We start from the raw sequence: 20471 nt of genomic DNA on the forward strand, positions 1-20471 counted from the left end.
GAGCAGAGGGGGTAGGTATTCATATATATACAGTGGGAGGTAGTATAGAAATATATCAATAACTCACTCACTTCGTAAAGTAATAAATCTTCGCTTTTAGCAGTAACTCGCCGCCCAACTCTGCATACTCATCCGCATCGCCGCCGCCAGTTCCAGCCGCACTAGGCCTACTTCTTCCAGTCACCTCATCCTCTGTCGCGGGGGTCCCCGCCGGCTTTCCTAGGATCAGGCCAAGGCCAAGTTTGAATTCCGGATCTGTGGCGAAGGGGTATGTGTCGAAGAGTTGGTAGGGGGATGCTGTTGCTGTTGGTGTAGCTGTGGTTTCGGCTGCGGAGGAGAGCGGGGCGGCGGCGGCCGCGGCATTATTTTCGGAGGCAGCATCGATGGGGGTGTTTTGTTGGTGTTCCTGAGGGGATAGTGATGGCGGCGATGACGGTGAGGAGTGACCAGGGACGGAGGAGTGGCCAGGAGGAAGAGGAGGGGCGGGCTCCTGACCAGCGGGGGTTGTGGGCATTGCGGTGACGAGATCGGAGGGAGTTGTTGATGAATCTGTACCAGTAGTAATATTCTTCTTCTTTTGTCCCGCTTTCCTTTCCTTCCTTTCCCGTTTGTTTTTCTTTTGTTCTTTTTCGCCAACCCTTTATTGCGACATTGAGGGTCTGTACAGTGCTATTATTATTCCTATTGTCAGGAACAATTCAATGAGTGTCTGCGGAGGAGAAAATGGGGGACAGAAGGCGGGGAGAAGCAATGCTCCCCTTACTGACCGCTTTTTATTCTGCCGCGCTTTTTTCTTGGCCCTTCACCCCCTTTTTTGCCCCTGAAAGAATGAATGACGATGTTTATATTCGTTACCTAGCTTTCACATCCGCCCTATTTCTCCTTTTGCAAAGCAGTTTGCTGCAAGCTCAAATGTAAGGAAATGTATTCCGTATTGGAAGTTCATTCCCAAGCATATCATTGTAGGCAAATGGAAATACAAGAGTTAACGCCAAAGCCCAATGCGTGCACCGTGGATGAGTACTTGGTACAGGAGAAATTAAACGTAAAGGAGGGAGGCGAGAGGGGGACCAATTGATGTGCTACGATGTAAAACATAACAGAGCCAGCCTTGGTGCGCTTTTTTATTATTATTTAGTTCTGGCTTTAGTCCCATCACGGTACCTAGCCGGTGTCCATCTCATCAGCTACTCCATTCCCATTCAATCGCTGTTGCTTCACAACCCCACTCTGACACCCCGGGCAATTATGCACAACCTCATGCGCAAATACATCGCAATCAATACAGAAATGGCACTCGCAAACCGGACACTCATATCGGCCACTAACGCTAACGCCAACTCCCACGGCGGCTTTGGCAGTCTCCTCCGGCTCGCCGGAAACCAGCTTCGGCATCCGCGGAAACCCAACACCACACGCAAAGCAGCTGGCGCTTCGCTTCCTCGCCGCGCGGCGCCAGGACACCTCGACCCAATTCATCAGCGGGAAGAGGTGGTGGTAGGAGCGGGCGAGGTGGGTGGAGAGGATGAGGGTGAGCCCGCAGCAGGGGCAGGAGGAAGGCAGGGTGCAGACTTTTGCGTTGCAGCGGCAACAAAGGTAGCCGGCGCGCGAGGGTTTGGAGTGGCAGGCGCAGAGGCTTGGGGTAGGCGTTGTGGTGAGGGTTAGAGAGGGGAAGCCCATCATGAGGAGGGAGCTGGTGGTCGTGCTAGTAGTTGTTGTTTTGGGGCCATTTGCCGAGAAAGCTGTGGGTGTGGAAGTGGGAGCGACAGTTGTGGCGGGGGGGGCTGTGACATCCATGAATAGTTCGCGGAAATGCTGTTCGTTCAGGGCGACGCCGTAGACGGTGTCGTCGCCGTTGTTTGTGCGGGCGCACAGGTCGCGGCAGATGGCGACTTGCGCTGCGAGTCCGATTATAGAGATGCGGATTTTGTCTGCGACTAGCGCTGTTATGGTTTGGTGGATGTCGCCAGGGTCAGAGGAGAGTAGGGCGCCGAAGATGATAAGGACTTCGCGTGTGCCATGGGTTGGTGTGTGGCTGCTCGGATTGGAGATGTTAGTATTATGTTTTTGATGTTTGCTGGGAGTGAATCAGTAGAAAGGGGAGCAAGTATCCTACAAAAGCGCACCACGGGCCATCTCTAACGCATTCTGCAGAGATGGCGTGCCTTTGGGGTCCTTGGGACGGAGGGCCTGGATAGCCATGATATGATCGGTGGGGTTGCCGCTCATGTCGCTGATGCGCACAGCTAAGCCGTCGCGCATGCCCAGCACGCCTAGTTGGGAGATGGGGTTCTGCTCGAAGAACTCGAGGACAAACTCCTGGGCATAGCGGAGGGTTAGGAGGTAGCGGGTGGGACGGAGGTCCTTTTCGGCCATGGCAGAGGAGAGGTCTAAGACCAGGATGAGATGTCTGATGATGCCGCGTTGGAGCGGGGTGGTGTCGCGGAGTAGTCTGTCATCGGGGGGTTTATTCTATTAGCATAGCGATGGATTAATCAATTGGCCTAGGCTGGATGTTCAACTGTGATATACCGTTTCCTTTTCCCGGCCCCCAGCAGATCCTCCACAGTAGCGCTGATGGTGCCATCCGCGCTTTCAACCAGCGTCTCCCAAGTCCTGGACACCTCCCACTCAGCACCACCACGGCCCTTTTGCTTCTTCCTGGCGTCTCGCGACGACCTAGTCGTTGCTGCTGCTGGTGCTGCTGCTGGTCGACGACGCCGGGGGCCAGAGGCAGAGGGGCGAGCATCGAGCTCATCGTCATCGTCATCGTCGTCCTCGTCTAAGACGTCGTCGAGGTCATGATCCGAAGCGTGGGCGACGTATTCATCGTCTGAATCGGACATGCTCGTGAGGGTGTATATGGCGGTGATATGATCCTCTGATGGTGGAGAAGAAGTTTGCCAGGAAGCAGGCCGAAGCAGGTTGGTATATAGCAAGCCAAGCTTGGAGCACCCTGGCTGAACAGCAACTGAACCCGCAAAGGAACCTTCACGAACTAAATATGATCAACGGGAAGCAATGGGATAACGAGTTATTTAACACTAAACTAGTTAATTCGTTTAGTTTAAGTATTGACACTCCCAACACAGTAGCTAGCTCGGTATATAAATAAATCAAACGCCAAGGCTGTAGAAAATATGCACCACATAACAAGGACAACTAAATAGTTAACTACACAGGACTTCTGCGGATGTTGGCTCTGGGTTCGCTGCGAGGGCAGAGCAGCAGAATAATCAACCTCCGCGCTGTTGCACCTGTCGCTATACTGACGCCGGCTATTCGAGGCTTTGATCGCAGCTTGTTCCCTCCCTGGACCACCGTCCCCGCCGCACGTCATCGCCATCATCGTCTGCCCCTCCTCGCGCGCTTCTTCACCTCCGCAACCACAACCTCGCTATCTTCCTCCGCTTCTGCTTCTGCTTCTGCTTCTGCTTCTGCTTCTTTTTCTTCCTCTGCTCCTCTGACAACCCGCTGTATTGCCTCGTCTTCTGTATTTTCCTCTTCGTTTGTCCCGCGATCTCCTGTTCTGCCTGGCTACCGTCGCTGCTACTCCACCCAATTGCGCATCATGGGTGCCGCTGACAGAGATACCCTGCCCGATGTGTATGTCGACTGTTCCTTGCCTAACTTACACGGTGTATATTTGCCTTGTGTGCCCTCCAATAACATCAATTAAATACTCCAGGGCCAAACCGTCCCACTATGACCTCTCCCTCTTCAACCTCAAGTTCGGCCCCTCTTGGGCCTACGAGGGACAAGTTAAGATAGACATCAAGGTCTCCCGCGAAACCAGTGAATTCGTCCTCAATGCCAAAGAGCTCACCGTCAACAATGCTGAGATCTCTTCTCCCGCTGGTATGCCATTCCTCTAACCCTCTCTCTCTCTCTCCTGTGCAATATGTCGCAGACGCCTGCTTGAGGGACAGATTGCTTATATCGTGCTACTGCTGTCGTTAATTCCAGGAATCGTCCTCAAGGCGTCCATCATCTCATACGACAAGGCCTCCCAACGTGTTACTCTTGAATTCCCTTCAAATATCCCCCTTGGTACTTGCGTCCTCGCTGTCGATTTCGCAGGAACCATCAATAATCACATGTCCGGCTTCTATCGATCCAAGTACAAGCCTCTCGAGACTCCCTCCCCCAGCACCCCGAAGGATGCAGACCACCACTATATGTTGAGCACCCAATTCGAAGCCTGTGATGCTAGGCAGGCCTTTCCTTGCTTCGATGAGCCAAACTTGAAGGCCACCTTCGACTTTGAGATCGAGACTCCTAAGGATCTGGTCGCCTTGAGCAACATGCCCGTGAAATCAACCCGCGACGGTTCCTCCGCGGATTTGCACGTCGTCAAGTTTGAGCGCACCCCGATCATGAGCACCTACGTTAGTTCCACTAAATCCGTGCTGTCATCTTTCGTCATCAGTCATATACTAATTATCGACATCGATGATATTAGTTGCTCGCATGGGCTGTGGGTGACTTTGAATACGTCGAGGCGAAGACGGAACGCAAGTATAACGGCGTCAACATCCCAGTTCGCGTCTATACCACACGAGGTTTGAAGGAACAAGCTCGATTTGCGGCCGGATACGCCCACCGAATTATTGACTACTTTTCGGAAATCTTCCAGATCGATTACCCATTGCCCAAGTCTGACTTGCTTGCTGTCCATGAATTTGTGAGTCCACACCGTTTCTCCCTCCCCCCTCCTCCTTTCCTTTCCGTTCCCCTCTTTTTTTCCCTTTTTTTTTTCTCCACCTTCATTTAACCGTTATATTAATTTTTCGCATAGGCCAGTGGAGCTATGGAGAACTGGGGTCTGGTGACTTACAGAACCACTGCTGTGCTCTTCGAAGAAGGCAAATCGGACAATAAATACAGGAACCGGGTTGCTTATGTTATTGCCCACGGTAAGAATATAGATATTTTTTTTTCTCTTGCTGGTCCTTAAACTAACCACTGTAGAACTCGCTCATCAATGGTTTGGTAACCTTGTTACCATGGACTGGTGGAATGAGCTTTGGCTGAACGAAGGTTTCGCTACATGGATTGGCTGGCTGGCGATTGATCATTTCCATCCGGGTAAGCAAATATATTTCTTGAGAATAAGATATGTAGGCATTACTTACAAGTTTGACTAGAACGAAATATTTGGTCCCAGTTTGTGGTACGAAATGCCAGAGGTACCTTGAAAATTTCTACAATTCGGCCTTTTGTTAACATGTTTATAGGCTGAGGCACTCCAATCAGCGTTCCAACTCGATGCGCTCCGGGCGTCGCACCCAATTGAAGTCCCCGTGAAGAATGCTCTCGAAGTCGATCAGATATTCGACCACATCAGTTATTTCAAAGGCAGCTCAGTCATTCGAATGCTGAGCAGCCACCTCGGGCAGGAGACATTCCTACGCGGAGTGTCGGACTATCTGAAAGCCCATGCATATGGTAATATACTTCATTAGTTGCCCATATTGAGAAATGCCATGGTGGTTAATATTCATACTGCCAGGAAACGCCACCACCAACGACCTTTGGTCAGCTCTAAGCAAAGCTTCCAACCAGGACGTGACAAAGTTTATGGTTTGCAGCCTTATATTCCTCCACCATTTGAAGCTGCTTATACTAACCTGAATACACCACGCAGGACCCTTGGATTCGCAAGATTGGGTTTCCCTTGGTCACGATAAAGGAGGAGTCTAATCAACTCAGCATTTCCCAGAAACGTTTCCTTGCATCTGGCGATGTGAAGGCCGAGGAAGACGAGACTGTTTGGTGGATTCCTCTGGGTATCAAGTCTGGAGAGACTATCCAAGAGCAGAAAGGCCTCACAGCCAAGTCTGACGTTGTTCAAAACATCGACAACAACTTCTACAAGATCAACCTTGACCAATGCGGCTTCTACCGAATAAACTATCCTCCAGGCAGACTTGCAAAGTTAGGTAAATCACAGGAACGCTTGAGCAATGAAGACAAAATCGGTCTCATCGGGGATGCTGCGGCATTGGCTGTATCTGGCGATGGAAGCACCACTGCCCTCCTAGCCCTGCTTGAGGGTTTTCAGAATGAACAAAGTTACCTGTAGGATTACTCGAATTCTAACACCAGGAATTGCAGCCGTGTCTACAAGTGCACTAACAGTTCCTTTTGTTGATAGTGTCTGGTCGCAGATAGCCTCGTCTCTCGGCAACCTACGTTCAGTGTTCTCAACTAATGAAGGCATGGCTACCGCCTTAAAGAACTATGTGAGGAAGCTCGTCACGCCCGCTGTGGAGAAAATTGGGTGGGAATTCAAACCCGAAGACGACTACCTCACCTTCCAGTTACGACATTTGCTCATTTCGATGGCAGGAAATTCCGGTCATGAAGCGTGAGTACCCACCTTTTATGTCCTCTTTCACTATAAATACGGTCAATTAATGAATCTGTAATCAGAACCATCGCGGAGGCTAGAAGACGCTTTGACCTCTGGGCGTCCGGAGAGGACAAGGCAGCCGTCCATCCTTCCCTCCGGTCCGCTGTATTCGGCATAACCGTTGCTGAAGGCGGAAAGAAGGAGTACGACGCGGTGATGGAAGAGTACCTCCGTACTGACTCCATCGATGGCAAAGAAATCTGCCTTCTATCTCTCGGCCGTACCAAGAACCCTGACCTGATCAAAAGCTATGGCAACTTCCTCTTCTCATCGAACGTGGCCATCCAAGACCTCCACACAGGCGCTAGTGCAATGGCTGGAAACTCTCAAGCGCGTCTTGTGTTCTGGAACTTCATCAAGGAGAACTGGCCGATGATTGAGCAACGGCTGACGAGTAATAAAATCGTTTTTGATCGGTTTTTGAGGATGAGCCTGGGGAAATTTGCGGAACATGATGTGGGGAGGGACATTGCGGAGTTCTTTGCAGGGAAGGATCAAGATGGGATTGACCGGGGCCTTGTCATTGTTGCGGATACAGTGAGGACGAATGCGAATTATAAGCAGAGGGAGGAAGCAATTGTTGCGGGGTGGTTGAAGGAGAACGGGTATGCTTGATGTGTAGTGTCCCCTAGGCATTAGGCAGTGACTTGTCCTTTATTGCTCTGATCATGGGTTCTGAGTGGAATGGCCGTAAGAACAAGTCAAGGATGATCAGATGGAAGCTCTAAAAGTCACGAGGTGAGACCTAGAAAAGGGGGTTTAATTGTCTGTCTTCCAAGTGTACATTCCAATATAGCCAATATTTTTTATCAATGTTGTGTTGTGCTGTACAGTACATACGTTCTACGTGCCCACGTTATTTTATCTATGTGCCACCAGATGTTTGGAGTGTAAGAACGGAGCCAACTATTTACTAAACAACCCCTTATGCATACTTTTTTCAACCTTTTGAAGAATAAAGAGCAGACGCTGGAAAAAGTCAGATTAATCGCCTTGCTTCACTTGCATCTATCTCTTTTTAACCTCCCTTCTCTAATGCAAAATAACTTTTTCACCTTCTCTTCGCCAACGTTGATTTTGTGCTGATGTTGGAAGATTCAGTCAGCACTTCTATCTGTGCATTTTGACTTCGCAGAATACAAGTAATTTGTTCAACTGAGCCCTTGTGTAGCTCGGCCATCTCATTGACTACTGAGGTACCTGAGGGGGGGGGGGAAAACATATTAGAATAAGATCACTAGAGTATTACTTTTAGATTCAATTGACTAGTTACGTACTTTGAGATGTTATTTTAAATGTTGTTGATGTTTCTACTGCGCTGTCTCAATATTTTTTTTTTGATATTCTCTGATATGTTTCGATTCAATCTAATATATGATAAACAACAATTATATACAATGACTAGTGTATTCTGTGTCCAGCACATGACCATCTAAATGATACTTGAAAGTAGCTTTTAATATTGCAAAAGTTATAATAGTTTGTGAGACTCAGACAGTTTGTTTACATATCTTCCTAGAGCCATGATAGGGAAATAGTGCCTGTAGTAATCATACTCCATATATAAATGGCCTGGAAATCCAGTTGCCGTATACCTTTCAAGAGGCCATGTTGCTCTGCTCTCATCCCCGTACTTCACCTGGCTCCGGACGAGATAGGAAATACCCCTTTGAATTACTTCATCAGTTGGTGACAAGTAATTCAGGAGCGCCATAGTAACCCAGGCCGACTGTGAAGCTGTCGGTTGCCCGCATCCAGCCAATTGGGCACTGTCATACGACTCGGGCCCTTCTCCCCACCCACCGTTGGAGTGTTGACGAGCCTTTAACCACTCCGATGCTCGATCCACTGCGCTGACAATATGGCTGTTGCTCTTGCCGTCACCTTTAGAAAGGCCGGACCGGTCATAGTAGTATGCAAGGCCACACAAGACATTGCTGGTGCCATAGAGGTAGTTAACTCCCCATCTCCCCCACCATGACCCATTGTTCTCTTGACAGCCGAGAAGGTAAGCAATGGCGAGCTGAGATGAAGCTCGCAGCCTGCTTTCCAGCGGGCCATCCAATGAATATCCGTGTCGGCCAGCCATCATCATCCCGAAGCACTCTATAATCCTACCGGTAACATCCGGAGTGCTTGGGTCACAAAGACTGTCCATGTCGCTGAAGGGAATCTTGTTGAGAAAGAATTTGTCGTTGTTCCAGTCAAATGCTCCCCAACCCCCGTCTCTATTCTGCATACCGAGGATCCATTGTGCCGCACGTCTAACGCAGCCCGATATCAAATGTGCAGGATTGCTTTTGATTAGGGCCATGATTACAGCCGCAGTGTCATCGACATCCGGATAAAGTGTGTTGAATTCTTCAAAACAAAACCCGCCCGTTGCTAGTTTAGGTCGTAGCACTCGCCAATCTCCACGGTGTGAAGCCACTTCGTGATGCATGAGCCAGTCAATCGCCTGAGTGGGGCTGATAATTCCTGTACTCGGAGCAGAGTCGCTGAGTGCAATACTCATCAATGCTGTATCCCATACCTGAGAAACCGTGACTTGTGCTCTCATCCCCGTCACATCATGGAGGACAAAACTTTTCACAGCAGCGATGCCACGCCGCAGCACCGGATGATCTAGCGAGTACCCTTCGAGTGAGAGCGCCCAGATGTTGTTGTGTTGAGGAGGCCAGTATCCTGCCCATTCGCCGGACTGTTCTTGATGGTCGAGTATCCAGTTGATAATCTTCCTGCGAGAGAGGTTTCGAAGGGGCGAGTTGAAGTATTGACCAAGAAAACGGAGTCCATGATCTGCACTAGTGAAGAAAATGCCAGCATAATCTCCAAGCCTCCACATCCTGCTCAGAGGCGTCGTATAGCAAAAGTCCCTTGGAATATCTTTGGTCCACAGCTCGTCTAAGAAGTCATTTTCAGCATGACGTCCGTTTGGTAGGCTGTGCAACGGTTCGTGGTGCCTGATTAAGAGCAACGGGACGCAAGTAGCCCGAGCCCATGAAGAGAGGTTGTAGATATTCACGGGAAACAGGGTAGGCAGCAAAATCAGTTCAGCAGGCAGAGGTGGTACGGCGCTCCAGGGAATCAGGCCAAATGAGGCCAAAAATACGCGGGTGAACATCCTCGTGGCAGGTAATGAGCCGGCCTTTATTATCGATGAACGTGCGGCCGCCATGCGAGGGTCCTCTGGGGAAACCCCCAAGATTTTGAGGGCAAGGTAGGTCTCTGTGGTAGTTGATACGTCTCCACCAAGACCGGGCCCCAAGCCCCATGATCCGTCTTCATTCTGTTGGGAGAACAGCCATCGACTCAGTCCTTCGATTTCGGTGGGATCCAATGGCAGGCCAAGTTGTTGTTGCAGAAAAACATATTGAGCAGTGAATGTGGCGTTGGAATGTACCTCTCCGCACCAAGCTCCATCCGTCCTTTGCAGATCCAAGGAATGACCGACAGCTAATCTTAGGACTTTCTGGACTTCTGCTAATAACATCGCGCTGAAAGCGTTGTGTTGAGATAAATGGCTATGGGGCCAGCGTAAAAAAGAAGATAAAAACAATCGGGATTAGGGATTCAACGACCAGATTCGCGGGGTGACCCTATATATGTTTGTCTGATGAGGACAGAAGCTGAAAGAGACAATAGCAATATAATTCAAATGCTGCAGAGGATGGGTGCTGTTGAGCAGCTTCTCTCCGAGGACGCCATCTGGGCCATCACGTCTCACCATTACCTTGAAAAGATGCTCACAACGGCCCATTGAGATCTGAAGCCCTGGTTTGAAATTAGATATTCCCCTTGCATTCGCCCCCAAGTCGCTTCCATCCATAGATACCAAGTGGCTGGCTTAGAGACCCCTTTCAACAGGGGCTATAAACATTGATTGCTTGTTCGGAGTAGGCTGCGTAAGGCTGTCTTCTTGGCTTCCCCGTTCCGAAGCTTGCTTCTATTTTTGTAAATATCATGCCTGTTTGTTCCCTTTGGGTAGCATTTCAGTTCAAATGCGAGTTTTGTAACATGGTGTTAAAAGGTTGACACTCCTCTGAACACCCGTGAGCAAGGAGCTGTCGATCCGGCCGCTTCTTGAGGTTCAAGGATATGTTAGTTCCAGTTGGCGGGAAATATTCCCTAAAGAGTCGTTAGCTTACAGAGTAATATTGTCGCTAAAATATCCGATTTCTCCAGACTAATCCCGTGCTCTTGGGATAAGCTTATTGGGGGGAGTTATCGTCTGTCGTCAGTCAAACGGATCCACCTCCCCGTGCATTAGAGCGGGTCAGACTGGCGTTTGCCAATACTTCTGGGTCCTAACGGCGCGGAGTTACGCAGGTATGCCGCGGGATTCTCATTACAGCGTCTCCGTACGAAGGATTTAGATCCTAGTAGTTTACCAAAATATTGAGGGATTTGTAATGAATTATTTTATTAATTTCTTTCTCCATTTCAGTTTATACAGTTGATCAATGATTCAGAAATGATTTCTTGGAAGCCAGAAAAGTGAAAATGAATACAGTCTATTAAGCATATATCTCACTTCTGCTGTTCTGGGAAACAAAAAATGTCATTGAATTGATTAACTATATTAACTCTGATAATTAGCTACACAATAAAAAGGCAGTATTAATCAGGAAGGACGGGTGACCAAGGTCGATATCATCTCCGAATCAAAAACCGTTTGTGTGCTGAGACGATATCCGATATCACGACTAATCGTTCAGTCATATTTTGAGTTCGACCAAAGCGTCAAGCATTAAGTTTAAATGCTTGACACCCTGTTTCGAAAACGAACTAAATATTTAGTCTACTAAACTGCCGAGAAAGGGCTTGTTGACGCGCTAATGTTAACTAATCGATAGGTTACAATACCACTGATTGTTATACATCATCTAGTTATCTCTCTTGCATCACTATATCTCAACACAAGGAATTTTTTAACAATAGAAAATTAAATGTGGGAGATGTATATAATAGATAGTATATATTTTCAATTCCCTGAGCTTCCAGAAATCATTTCTGAATCCTTGATCATCTATAGAATTTGAAATGTGGAAAAAAAAAAAAATATCACAACAATATCTCAATACACTAATGAAAATACCAGTTCAATATCTCATTTCTACGCTTGTGATAATGAGCATGAAAAGCAGCTATATAGAATAATCTCCGTGGCTGGGGAGGGTTTCAAACTTAACGCCCCCACCACTGTAACCAAAATGCTAAGCATACCAGAGTATCTCCAAGGATGAGGCTCCGAAAACTGACTGCAGGGAGGGGTGGAGTTCATCCTCAGTCAGCCGATTACAAGATGCAGACAGAGAATATGCCAGGGTAATACAGCGTAGTGCCAGTAGCAGACCCATTCTGGCTCTAGAACACCGAAAGAGAGGCTGGACAATTCATAACCCGGCGGATGACAGTTCTGGGATTGTCTGGACACAGTCCTTGTTGATGGCCCTGGAAAAAAGTGAATCAAATAAAAGGGGAATTCCAGAAATAGAAATGAAAGGTCATCCCATCGTTTAAAATAGTGCCTTGGAAATCAATATGTTGAACTAACATAGATTGCCCGGCCGGCAAGGATGGGGGATTTTTTCCAAGAGATTTATAGTGGGTAGCTCTGTAGCTAAATCGGAGACTTCCTTAAATATAAATATCATAATTAAGCCCTGCTTGACTCATGGTTCCCTCTGATTTGTTCGAAAAGTCGACCAGCGGTGATTGATTTTGATATTTTGCTGTTGCGAGGCAGACCCGAGTCGATTAGTGCTTCGATAGCTTCAGTCGGCTTTTCTTTCTTTCTTTTTTTCTTTCATTCCGATATTGATATTTCAGTCGGCGCAGACATAACTTTCCTCATCCTTCTTCAAGAACCAGCACTTGACGGCCCCTTTCATTACCTTGCAGCAAAAATGGCATTGTACATTCCAATTCTCGTCGCTGTCGCGGTCATTCTCCTTGCTTTAGCAAAGATAGAACAAGCCCCCTTAAGCAAAACCGGATATATCGAACCGCCGTTAGTTCGAGTCAGCCTTTGGCAACTCTGGACCCACGGAACCCAAATCCTCGATCAGTTGGCCGCAAAGCACATAGACGACTTTCCCGATGGGATTTTCACCGTCTCCATTTTCGGCTGGAAGATATACGTCGTTAATTCTCCGCAACTTACTCTTACCATCCAAGCAAGATCGAAATATACGGGCCTCGGATGGATTTCGGTGCTCGTTATGGCGAGCATGGGCGGCCAACCGAAGAAAGCTACCGAGCTCTTATTTAGGGGCGTTGACCGCGGTGACGTGGGGAACGGAATCGGTTTTGTACACGACTATCACAAAGTCGAGCTGCGAACCATGTCACTGGGCAATAGCCTCGATGCCATGAGAAGTGACTTCGCTACAGCATGGCAGCCGATCCTCGAGTCACTTCGGGATTCGGTGAATAATGGGCAGAAAAACGTTAACATATGGCACTGGCTGCGTATGTCCGTCACAGTCTCCGTATCTCGAGCAGTTTGGGGGCCCACTAGTCCTTACTGCACCAAGCCCGAGTTGTGGGAGCAATTCTGGACTTTCAACAGCGGATACAACTTTTTGAAATACAGCTTCCCACGTCTGTTCGCGTGGCGTGGGGCGGCCGCTCGTGAAAAGGTTGTTGATGCTTTCGTTGAATATGAAAAACAAGGAGGGTTTGAGCACGCAAGCGCGCTTGCTCAATCACGCAAAGCCGCCCTTGACAAAACTGGGCTTGGAATTCGTGAGGTGGCTCGGATGTCACTACCACAAAGCGTGGGGCAGTTCGATAATGCCGCCACCGTCTCTTTCGCGGTCTTGTCATTTATTCTCCGAGACCCCAAACTCCAGGCAAGAATCCGGGAGGAGCTGGGACCGCTCACTACCACCGACCATCGCGGAGATCCCTCCGTCGACCTATCCCGGGTGGAGTTAGAATGCCCTCTGCTGCTCTCAACATTCCATGAAGTACTACGTCTGATTGCAGTGGGAGTGACAGTTAGAAGGGTCGAGCAGGATTACCCATTGGAGGTGAAGACTGGCGGCAATCAGACCCAGTACTTCCTCCGCAAAGGTAGTTTCATATGGAGCTCCGGCATCGCCATCCACACATCGCCCAAGTTCTACACCAATCCGGAAGAGTTTGATCCTGAGCGATTCCTAGGCGTACGGTTTCCAGAGACCCAAATCCCTGATATATTCCGGGCATTTGGCGGCGGTGGAAATATCTGTCTAGGGAGGCATTTTGCTCGTACCATAGTGCCAGGAGCGGTTGCCAGCCTGTTGATGTGCTTCGACTTCGAGCCAGTCAACGGGGTACCATTATGCGTGCCACACCGGACAGATCTCTTGCTTGGCCATGCCACCCCCAATCCATTTGGAAATACGAATATCAACCTCAAAACTCGGGTGCTCGCTTGAGCTGCTGGATTGAAGGGGTGTTTGCGGTCTCACTGGATGGTTAGCGCGTGTTTGAAACTTTGAAACCTCTGACGTCGCTTTTAAGTTGGGAGGGGTCTGTCTTGGGGCAAATATCATGTGACATCAAGCTTGCCCAGCCATTGCCATCCAGATTGTGATTGGCTGCGTGGCTTACCCGCAACCAACTGAGAGGCCCCGGCCCGACCATGAACTGGTTCAGTACCGTACCGTACCGTATGTATTATTATTATTAGGCTTCGTTAGTTTCTGCTCTCCCCGGCCACCACTTCAATCAAACACACAAGGAGTTTTTCTTTCGTCGAAAAATAGAAGTGAGATATATATTTTCTAGGCTTCAAAAATCATTCCCGAATCAGTGATAACCCACATAAATTGAAACATTACAAAATCATGAATCCCTCAAATATTTTGGTTAGCAGAGCACTAAATATTTAGTGGATGACCATTGTATGAGTTCCCGAACTTTATCTTTCAATCGGCATGCTGGCTAGTTTTGATCCAAGATATAACACCTACAGATTCGAGGTAACCACAAAACAAAAGTGGGAAATTTCCTCAAGAAGAAGCACTACATTTTAATTCTAACGAGTGAGGGGGTAACTAAGATGTTGGAATATCTCTCTAGAATTAAACATCTTTGGAACAAAGAACATATGTTGGCTACCTACCATAGTGGAGTAGATTAGTTTTCCCCCTACATATCCTGCCTGATCGTGTGTTGGAGATACTATCGACCTGGTCATCTCGGTTGCTTCTTGAAACCCGAGCACTACCTCGATTGTCCTTCCTTATAATTATCGGGGTGGTCATGGTCAATTCAAGATTCTTTTTATATCCGGAATTTTTGTTCGGTGTTCGTGCCCGCACCCCTGTCTCTGGTAATAATTTCATATTTTACAGATTGTTACGGACCCTTTTTTTTTTTTTCAGCTCACCCCAACCGTGATGCGGGGGCATGGATTTTAAGCTGTGATCTGGCTCTAGCGCAACGCCAGATCCCTAACCTCCTTGAGTACCAGCATGGGTTCTGCTTAACCTTGTTTGATCCCTGACTAGAAAAGAACTTGTTGGGGAGCCCAGCCACTCTTAACCGTTTGCAGTACGGAGTAGTTTTGTTACTTTGATTTATTTCTTCAATCCTTGGGTAACTAATATTGAACTCTCTGCCTCGTCTAAAATTCACTTGGCGTCACCCTATAGGGTGTTACATAGCGTTGGTTCTCTGATAGTTAAATTACTCCAACTGTGATTGAAAGAGCGCACGCAGCGCGTAACAGGATGTCGACCTCTATTTCCGTCGTCGCACCATAACTTTGGCATCTTTAGGGATGACTGAAGCTTCGGCAAGCCACCTATTCTGCGGTCTCTGGTTGCCATATTCTTCAGGGAAGCGAATGTCATATTTGAGAAGAAGGCACGAAACAATCATCTTGACTTCAAAATCGACAAGAAACCGTCCAGGGCAGGCGTTGCGACCCCGGCCAAAAGACAGCAACTGGGAAGTAGATACCAGCGAATGTGTTCCGGCAGCTTCGACGGTTGCTGGGCTTGCCGTGGCACTTTCACACTGCTCCCTTGCCCGGGAAAATCTCCAGGGATCGAATTTTAAAGGATCTCCGAAAATGTCACCATCGGTGTGTAGAGGTTGCGATAAGAATGACAGAATGCTGCCTTTAGGTAGAGAGATACCATCCTCTGTCTGAACGCCATCCGCCATGACCTTGCGAAAGAGTCCGCGGTTTGCAAAGGAATGGAGCCGCATCGTCTCGCGGGCAATGCTGTCAGCCTTGACCAGTTTCGCAATCTTAGCCTTTGTCCACTTTGTGTCATCGTCGAGGTATTCTCCGGAATCACCGCTCCCACACCCCAAGTGAGCAGTAGTTTCCTTACGGAGTATTGAAATGGTGTCATACTCCGCATCCGAGGAAACGATATTTAGGATTATGTTTGTGATAGCCATGCTGGTCTGATGAATCGCTTCAAAGTTGGCCATGCAAAGGCGGTTGGTCAGATCCCAGATATTGAGTTCGTCAGGCCGCTCCTTTCGCGCGAATCGAAACAACATTTGAAAAAAATCAGTACACTTGTCATCGGCGGTGTCATGTGCCATACACTCTACGAAACGAGGCTCTATTAACTCTCGAACCCGAGATATCAGTCGACGAAGTCTCCAGCTTGCAACAGGATTAATCAGAGGCTGTAGGATGGCCGGGAATGCGCCAGTTACAGCAGCACTAAAAATCATCTCGTCCATGATGTTCAAGATAAGGTGGAGGTACTCTTCATTGCGGCCTACGGGTACCATTAGTCTATGTTTCGCTCTCAACGAATAAATCAATAAGCGCTCGCATCGTGTGGCCACACAAAGACTTTCAAACTTACAGAGCGGTTTTCCAACATGGAAGCGACTCGTTGCCTGCACTATCATCATTTGCACTGTTTGCTGCAGATCCAGGACTTTCCAATCCACGGTATCTCGTCCAAGCCGAGACTCCAACACATACTTCAATTCATCGTTCAACGACAGGACAATACCGTCCAACACTTTATTAAGTTCTTTCGATACTAGCATACCCTGCCAATTGTCAAGCATATACTTGCTACTTCCTAAGCTCCTTTTGATTCCATTGATGTCGTTATAGGCATGTCGAATGCTTATAATATTTGGCGGTTGGGCAAGCACCCACGCTAGGTCTTTGTGAGGCATGAGAATGTCATTTCTTGTCCCAAGACTGGGTATCCATACTGGCAATCCTTTCTTTGAAAACTAGTTGAGGAGGGTAGGTAAGTAACAAGCTCAACAAACTTTCAAAGGGAAAAAGGCCAACCTTACATTGTTGTAGGCATCGTTGAAGAGCCCAGCACAGTCAGTGTAATAAGCCCAACGGGTCTTGAGACTAAAACGCTTTCTTCCTGATGGCTCTCGGAGCCGGGGAATGTTCCCGCCACAACTGGCATGGGCGTACGCAAAATATGTTATGAAAATGAGTACAATTGTAGAAACTGAGAGTAATAAGCCTGCAGCATTTAATCCGTGATCGGGAGGTGATTCTAGCCAAAAACGTAACATATTTGAGCCTAGAAAGAAATTGATTGCTTTGTAATTCCGAATATGGTTGCGATAGTTATCACAAACATACCTAAGTAAGTTTATATACACAATATTTGGCCTGACTTTAACAATTTTTTTTTTTTTTTTTTTTTTTTTTTTTTTTTTTTTCCAAAAATAGTTCTCTCTAAATTAGTATTCGCGGCCTTGACTAGAAGACTGGAAGAAGCTAAGCTCGTCATCCGGTATTTTTACGCGGACATTCAGAGACCTTGCGACACAGATTCAGGGTGATACAAATTCCGGGTGGGTGGGCCGGATAATTCACACATTGCCGTTCGAGCAATGTTGTTTGTGGCTTTCATAAGACCTATTCAACAGAGGCTAGCCATGCCGCTGCTTACTTTCCGTCACCTAAAATAATCTTTATCATGCAGGAGGCGAAGCACGAGCGCGAGATGAAACAATATCCAATATCTGCCTACAGGCCGCCAGGACATCTTCTCCCAGAACCAAAGTGGGTCGAAGGATTGCCTCATACTCTACTATGTAGTTAGTATCCCAGGACGCCTACACATCCCCTGCCTGGTGTCGAAAATGATACAAGGCCCATTGTTTTACGTGCCCAGGGATAACGACAACGAGAGGGAATTGAGCCCATCCCCCGTAGTAGGGGATTGATTGGCCAGGGATTTTAAACAGCATTTACTTCATTTGTTTGTGTCAACAACAATTGCCTTGATGTGAGATTGACACGTATGTCCAATGGGCCTAATGAAAGTTCTGGAATCGTGCCCCTTATTTTCGGGTTGAAGCCATGTTCATTTTCACCCTCGAAGAAGCCATCGTTACCGACCGCATTTCTGAAACTTATTGCAGAATTAGTTGACTTGCCCAATGTTGGATGGAGTAAGTTATGAAAATATTATTTTCTAGCTACGAGTTGGCCATTTGTCTGATGGAGGAGTATCTACAGACTGTACACTGTTAGCGGGCCCTTTTTTTTTTTTTTTTTTTCTTTTTTGGAAAGATTTACAACAGTCGTGTGAAACGCTACTGGTGAGTGGATTATAGGAGTTGCTGCTGCTGTTTGTGCATTTAGAGAGATGCCAAATTAACTTTTCTATCCGCTATCCAGATCATCAATGTTAGCCCCGACATGAGTGTAGCATCAAGCTCAAGCATGCCCATCATGGTATCTCTCATCCCTTGAGATTGGCCGCTCAAGGTGACGAGTTTTGGGTTTCTATCAATTATGTTGGGCGCACCATCGACGCGCATAGGTTTCGTGGCGCTGGTACTTTTGGAGGAATCCCTTAGTTAGAGCCTGGCAGATGTTGTGGTCACTGCCTTTTGACTAATGACTGATACGGCATGCAAGCACGCTGAATTCGAGGCAAAAGGCTTGGGAGTTGCGATCTAGTGGTGGGCAATTGCAGTAGCAAGTACCAGGCGCTCACATCGGTTGATAGTCTTTATTTGTGGGTGCACACGTTTTCTACGGATGTTACAGCAAAGGCAATGGATATAGGGACTACACTACCGGCGAATGGGTTCTTTTTGGTGCAGGGAACGCCTCATACCAGTCATTGAACGCTGCAACCTACCACATACAAAATCTAACCTTGAGAGTAGCATAGCTTTGTTGATCCACCAACCAACGGGTTCAGTCAAGGGAGAGAGCCGTCATTCCCAACTCATAATGCAACGAACGTTTTTGTATCGTTCAACTTTTGCTTTCTCCCAGATGGTCACTGATTTAGTGTTGGAAACATTCAACCTCACTTTCTCCTTCATTTTAAGTTTTTCTCTCTATACTAGACATGTCTTCTCTCTCCTTTCAATTAATCCAAGGGTTCAGCGCTCTTGACCCGGCGGTCCGCTCAATTTCCATACCTGCTTGTCAATGTCACAATTCATTTTATGGGGGTTTAAAAGTAGCGCCCATGTCGTAGCTATCCCGGCCCCGAATTCTATAGATTATTGTATCGGAAATGATATCTCTTTTTCCGCAACTTCAGAAGGGAGGAGGGCGTTCGATTGCAATATCCATCGTCCAGACGACTATCGAGAAGGTCGTGCGCACCGTCTTGGATTTCAGGAGGATGTGATCGACGCCCGCATGACTGCTCTATGAGAAGCCTTTTCTTTCACTGTTCTGGCGGGTATTCTGTAACTGTATATATAGGTGACAGCCTGTGCTTTTGCTCTGCCTATTACTATCGCTGCCCTGACAATCTTTTTTGCATGTTCCGTAAAATAGAAGAGCGCGGCTGGATGATAGGAGCTGCAGCAGGGTGTAAAAGAAGTCTCACGATATTATCATTGATTTCGTGAAACGTCAATAGCGCTGGGGTTTAGGAGGCGGAAATTTATATATAGATCTGGGAGTAATATATGTGTTGTACATGCATTTCCCCCCCGCATTGAACATACGTGCGGTATTCCAATCATAGCTAGGAGCAAATTTCGCTTGTCCATCAATCACACCCAAAAGTAGTAAATTTTCACCGAAATACATTCCATCTCTTCTCTCAATTTACCTTGGCTTTCTCAATCAAAGATGATTTGAGTCGAGAGAACATATCCACCCACATAGTGGTCGCTAGAAAGGTTTCCGTCAATTAAATTAGACTGACTGACAGGCAGAAGACACCAAAGGGGATGGAGACATACCAATGATGAAATAGCCAACATATCCAGGTAAGTTCTTGTTAATATCTTCACTGGGCCAATCCTGGGTGTTCCACACCTCCACAAAGCAGATGACAGTGGATATAACAAGATGCGTCGCCAAGGGGAGGAGATAGAGTGGCACCATGCGGTTATCTTTGAGAAACTCAGCTACTGCCTAAGCAAGTGTATTTGGCTCACAACAAATGCATTAAGGTAGGAGGAGACGACAGTGACACACCTTGGATAAACCCTCGTATCGCCCAAAGGCTCAACGGAACAGCATACAGAGCTTCCATGACAACAAACAGCTGAAAGAAAGGCGGGTCCTTGACGTAGAGAGGATCATTGTAGTTATTGACATAAAAGTCGTAAATTGCTGTTGTCCACTGGGGAAATAATCCCGGAGGATAGAACGGCACGAAGTCGATCGCTATTATTGTTTCAGCAACAACCACCAGGTTGTCAAATTGCTAGCAAAGAGGGGATGGGAAAATGGTCCTGGGCTAACATGGCAACGTACAGAAAGCAAGGAAAACGGTCGCTGAAAGAAAGACAACGTAGAGAAGATCCAACTTTCGACTCCAGAGTGACCTGGGATGGACGCGGTGAGGTGGCGTGCCAACCATAGTGTTGAATTTGATTATGCTTTAGGGGGAATACGGCCAAAAGGGACAGAATCAATGAAAGTAGGGGGAATGGCGTTTCGGGGTTATAATTCAAGAGGATAAACTGATTCCCAAAAGTTCACGGTAAAGAAGTGATATTTAAATTTTGTCTAGCTTGGTTTTCAACGAATTCGCGAACTATTTAATAGGGCTGTCAGCAAGTGGCTTGGTGTATATAATACAAGGATAAGGTAACTCATGACTCTGATAGAGCATAA

The 20471-nt window shown here is 47.5% G+C and overlaps 7 protein-coding genes across 7 annotated transcripts in view; 2 read left to right on the plus strand and 5 right to left on the minus strand.

The window, feature by feature from the left end:
- Nucleotides 1-514, minus strand: part of HCAG_06933 (predicted protein) — a gene marked incomplete at both ends in the record, with an annotated part of 1284 nt that extends 770 nt beyond the window's left edge. Inside the window, one exon of the mRNA XM_001539278.1 lies at nucleotides 72-514. Within this exon, the coding sequence (XP_001539328.1) occupies nucleotides 72-514 (443 nt within the window). The remainder of the gene's footprint in view (nucleotides 1-71) is intronic.
- Nucleotides 515-1164: 650 nt separating this feature from the next.
- On the minus strand, nucleotides 1165-2846 carry HCAG_06934 (suppressor of stem-loop protein 1; the record flags this gene model as incomplete). The annotated part of the gene is made up of 3 exons (XM_001539279.1): nucleotides 1165-2035; nucleotides 2117-2452; nucleotides 2533-2846. 3 exons carry the CDS (start codon nucleotides 2844-2846, stop codon nucleotides 1165-1167), a joined length of 1521 nt encoding a protein of 506 aa, XP_001539329.1.
- A 725-nt stretch (nucleotides 2847-3571) lies between these two features.
- HCAG_06935 (hypothetical protein) lies at nucleotides 3572-7030 on the plus strand (the record flags this gene model as incomplete). The annotated part of the gene is made up of 12 exons (XM_001539280.1): nucleotides 3572-3606; nucleotides 3689-3858; nucleotides 3967-4388; nucleotides 4463-4684; nucleotides 4799-4916; nucleotides 4972-5088; nucleotides 5148-5173; nucleotides 5238-5448; nucleotides 5513-5583; nucleotides 5648-5937; nucleotides 6086-6370; nucleotides 6436-7030. 12 exons carry the CDS (start codon nucleotides 3572-3574, stop codon nucleotides 7028-7030), a joined length of 2562 nt encoding a protein of 853 aa, XP_001539330.1.
- An 856-nt stretch (nucleotides 7031-7886) lies between these two features.
- HCAG_06936 (predicted protein) lies at nucleotides 7887-11301 on the minus strand (the record flags this gene model as incomplete). Its single annotated transcript, XM_001539281.1, has 5 exons — nucleotides 7887-9939; nucleotides 10166-10189; nucleotides 10466-10543; nucleotides 10950-10992; nucleotides 11277-11301. The coding sequence occupies 5 exons, from the start codon at nucleotides 11299-11301 to the stop codon at nucleotides 7887-7889; spliced, it is 2223 nt and encodes a 740-aa protein (XP_001539331.1).
- Nucleotides 11302-12324: 1023 nt separating this feature from the next.
- HCAG_06937 (predicted protein) lies at nucleotides 12325-13842 on the plus strand (the record flags this gene model as incomplete). Its single annotated transcript, XM_001539282.1, has 1 exon — nucleotides 12325-13842. One exon carries the CDS (start codon nucleotides 12325-12327, stop codon nucleotides 13840-13842), a length of 1518 nt encoding a protein of 505 aa, XP_001539332.1.
- Nucleotides 13843-15042: 1200 nt separating this feature from the next.
- HCAG_06938 (predicted protein) lies at nucleotides 15043-16570 on the minus strand (the record flags this gene model as incomplete). Its single annotated transcript, XM_001539283.1, has 3 exons — nucleotides 15043-15057; nucleotides 15170-16155; nucleotides 16246-16570. 3 exons carry the CDS (start codon nucleotides 16568-16570, stop codon nucleotides 15043-15045), a joined length of 1326 nt encoding a protein of 441 aa, XP_001539333.1.
- A 2876-nt stretch (nucleotides 16571-19446) lies between these two features.
- HCAG_06939 (predicted protein) lies at nucleotides 19447-20214 on the minus strand (the record flags this gene model as incomplete). The annotated part of the gene is made up of 4 exons (XM_001539284.1): nucleotides 19447-19517; nucleotides 19589-19741; nucleotides 19827-20018; nucleotides 20109-20214. The coding sequence occupies 4 exons, from the start codon at nucleotides 20212-20214 to the stop codon at nucleotides 19447-19449; spliced, it is 522 nt and encodes a 173-aa protein (XP_001539334.1).
- Nucleotides 20215-20471: the final 257 nt, after the last annotated feature.

Source organism: Histoplasma capsulatum, genomic scaffold, assembly GCF_000149585.1.
Source record: "Histoplasma capsulatum NAm1 scaffold_6 genomic scaffold, whole genome shotgun sequence".
In the NCBI taxonomy this organism is placed as follows: domain Eukaryota; kingdom Fungi; phylum Ascomycota; class Eurotiomycetes; order Onygenales; family Ajellomycetaceae; genus Histoplasma; species Histoplasma mississippiense.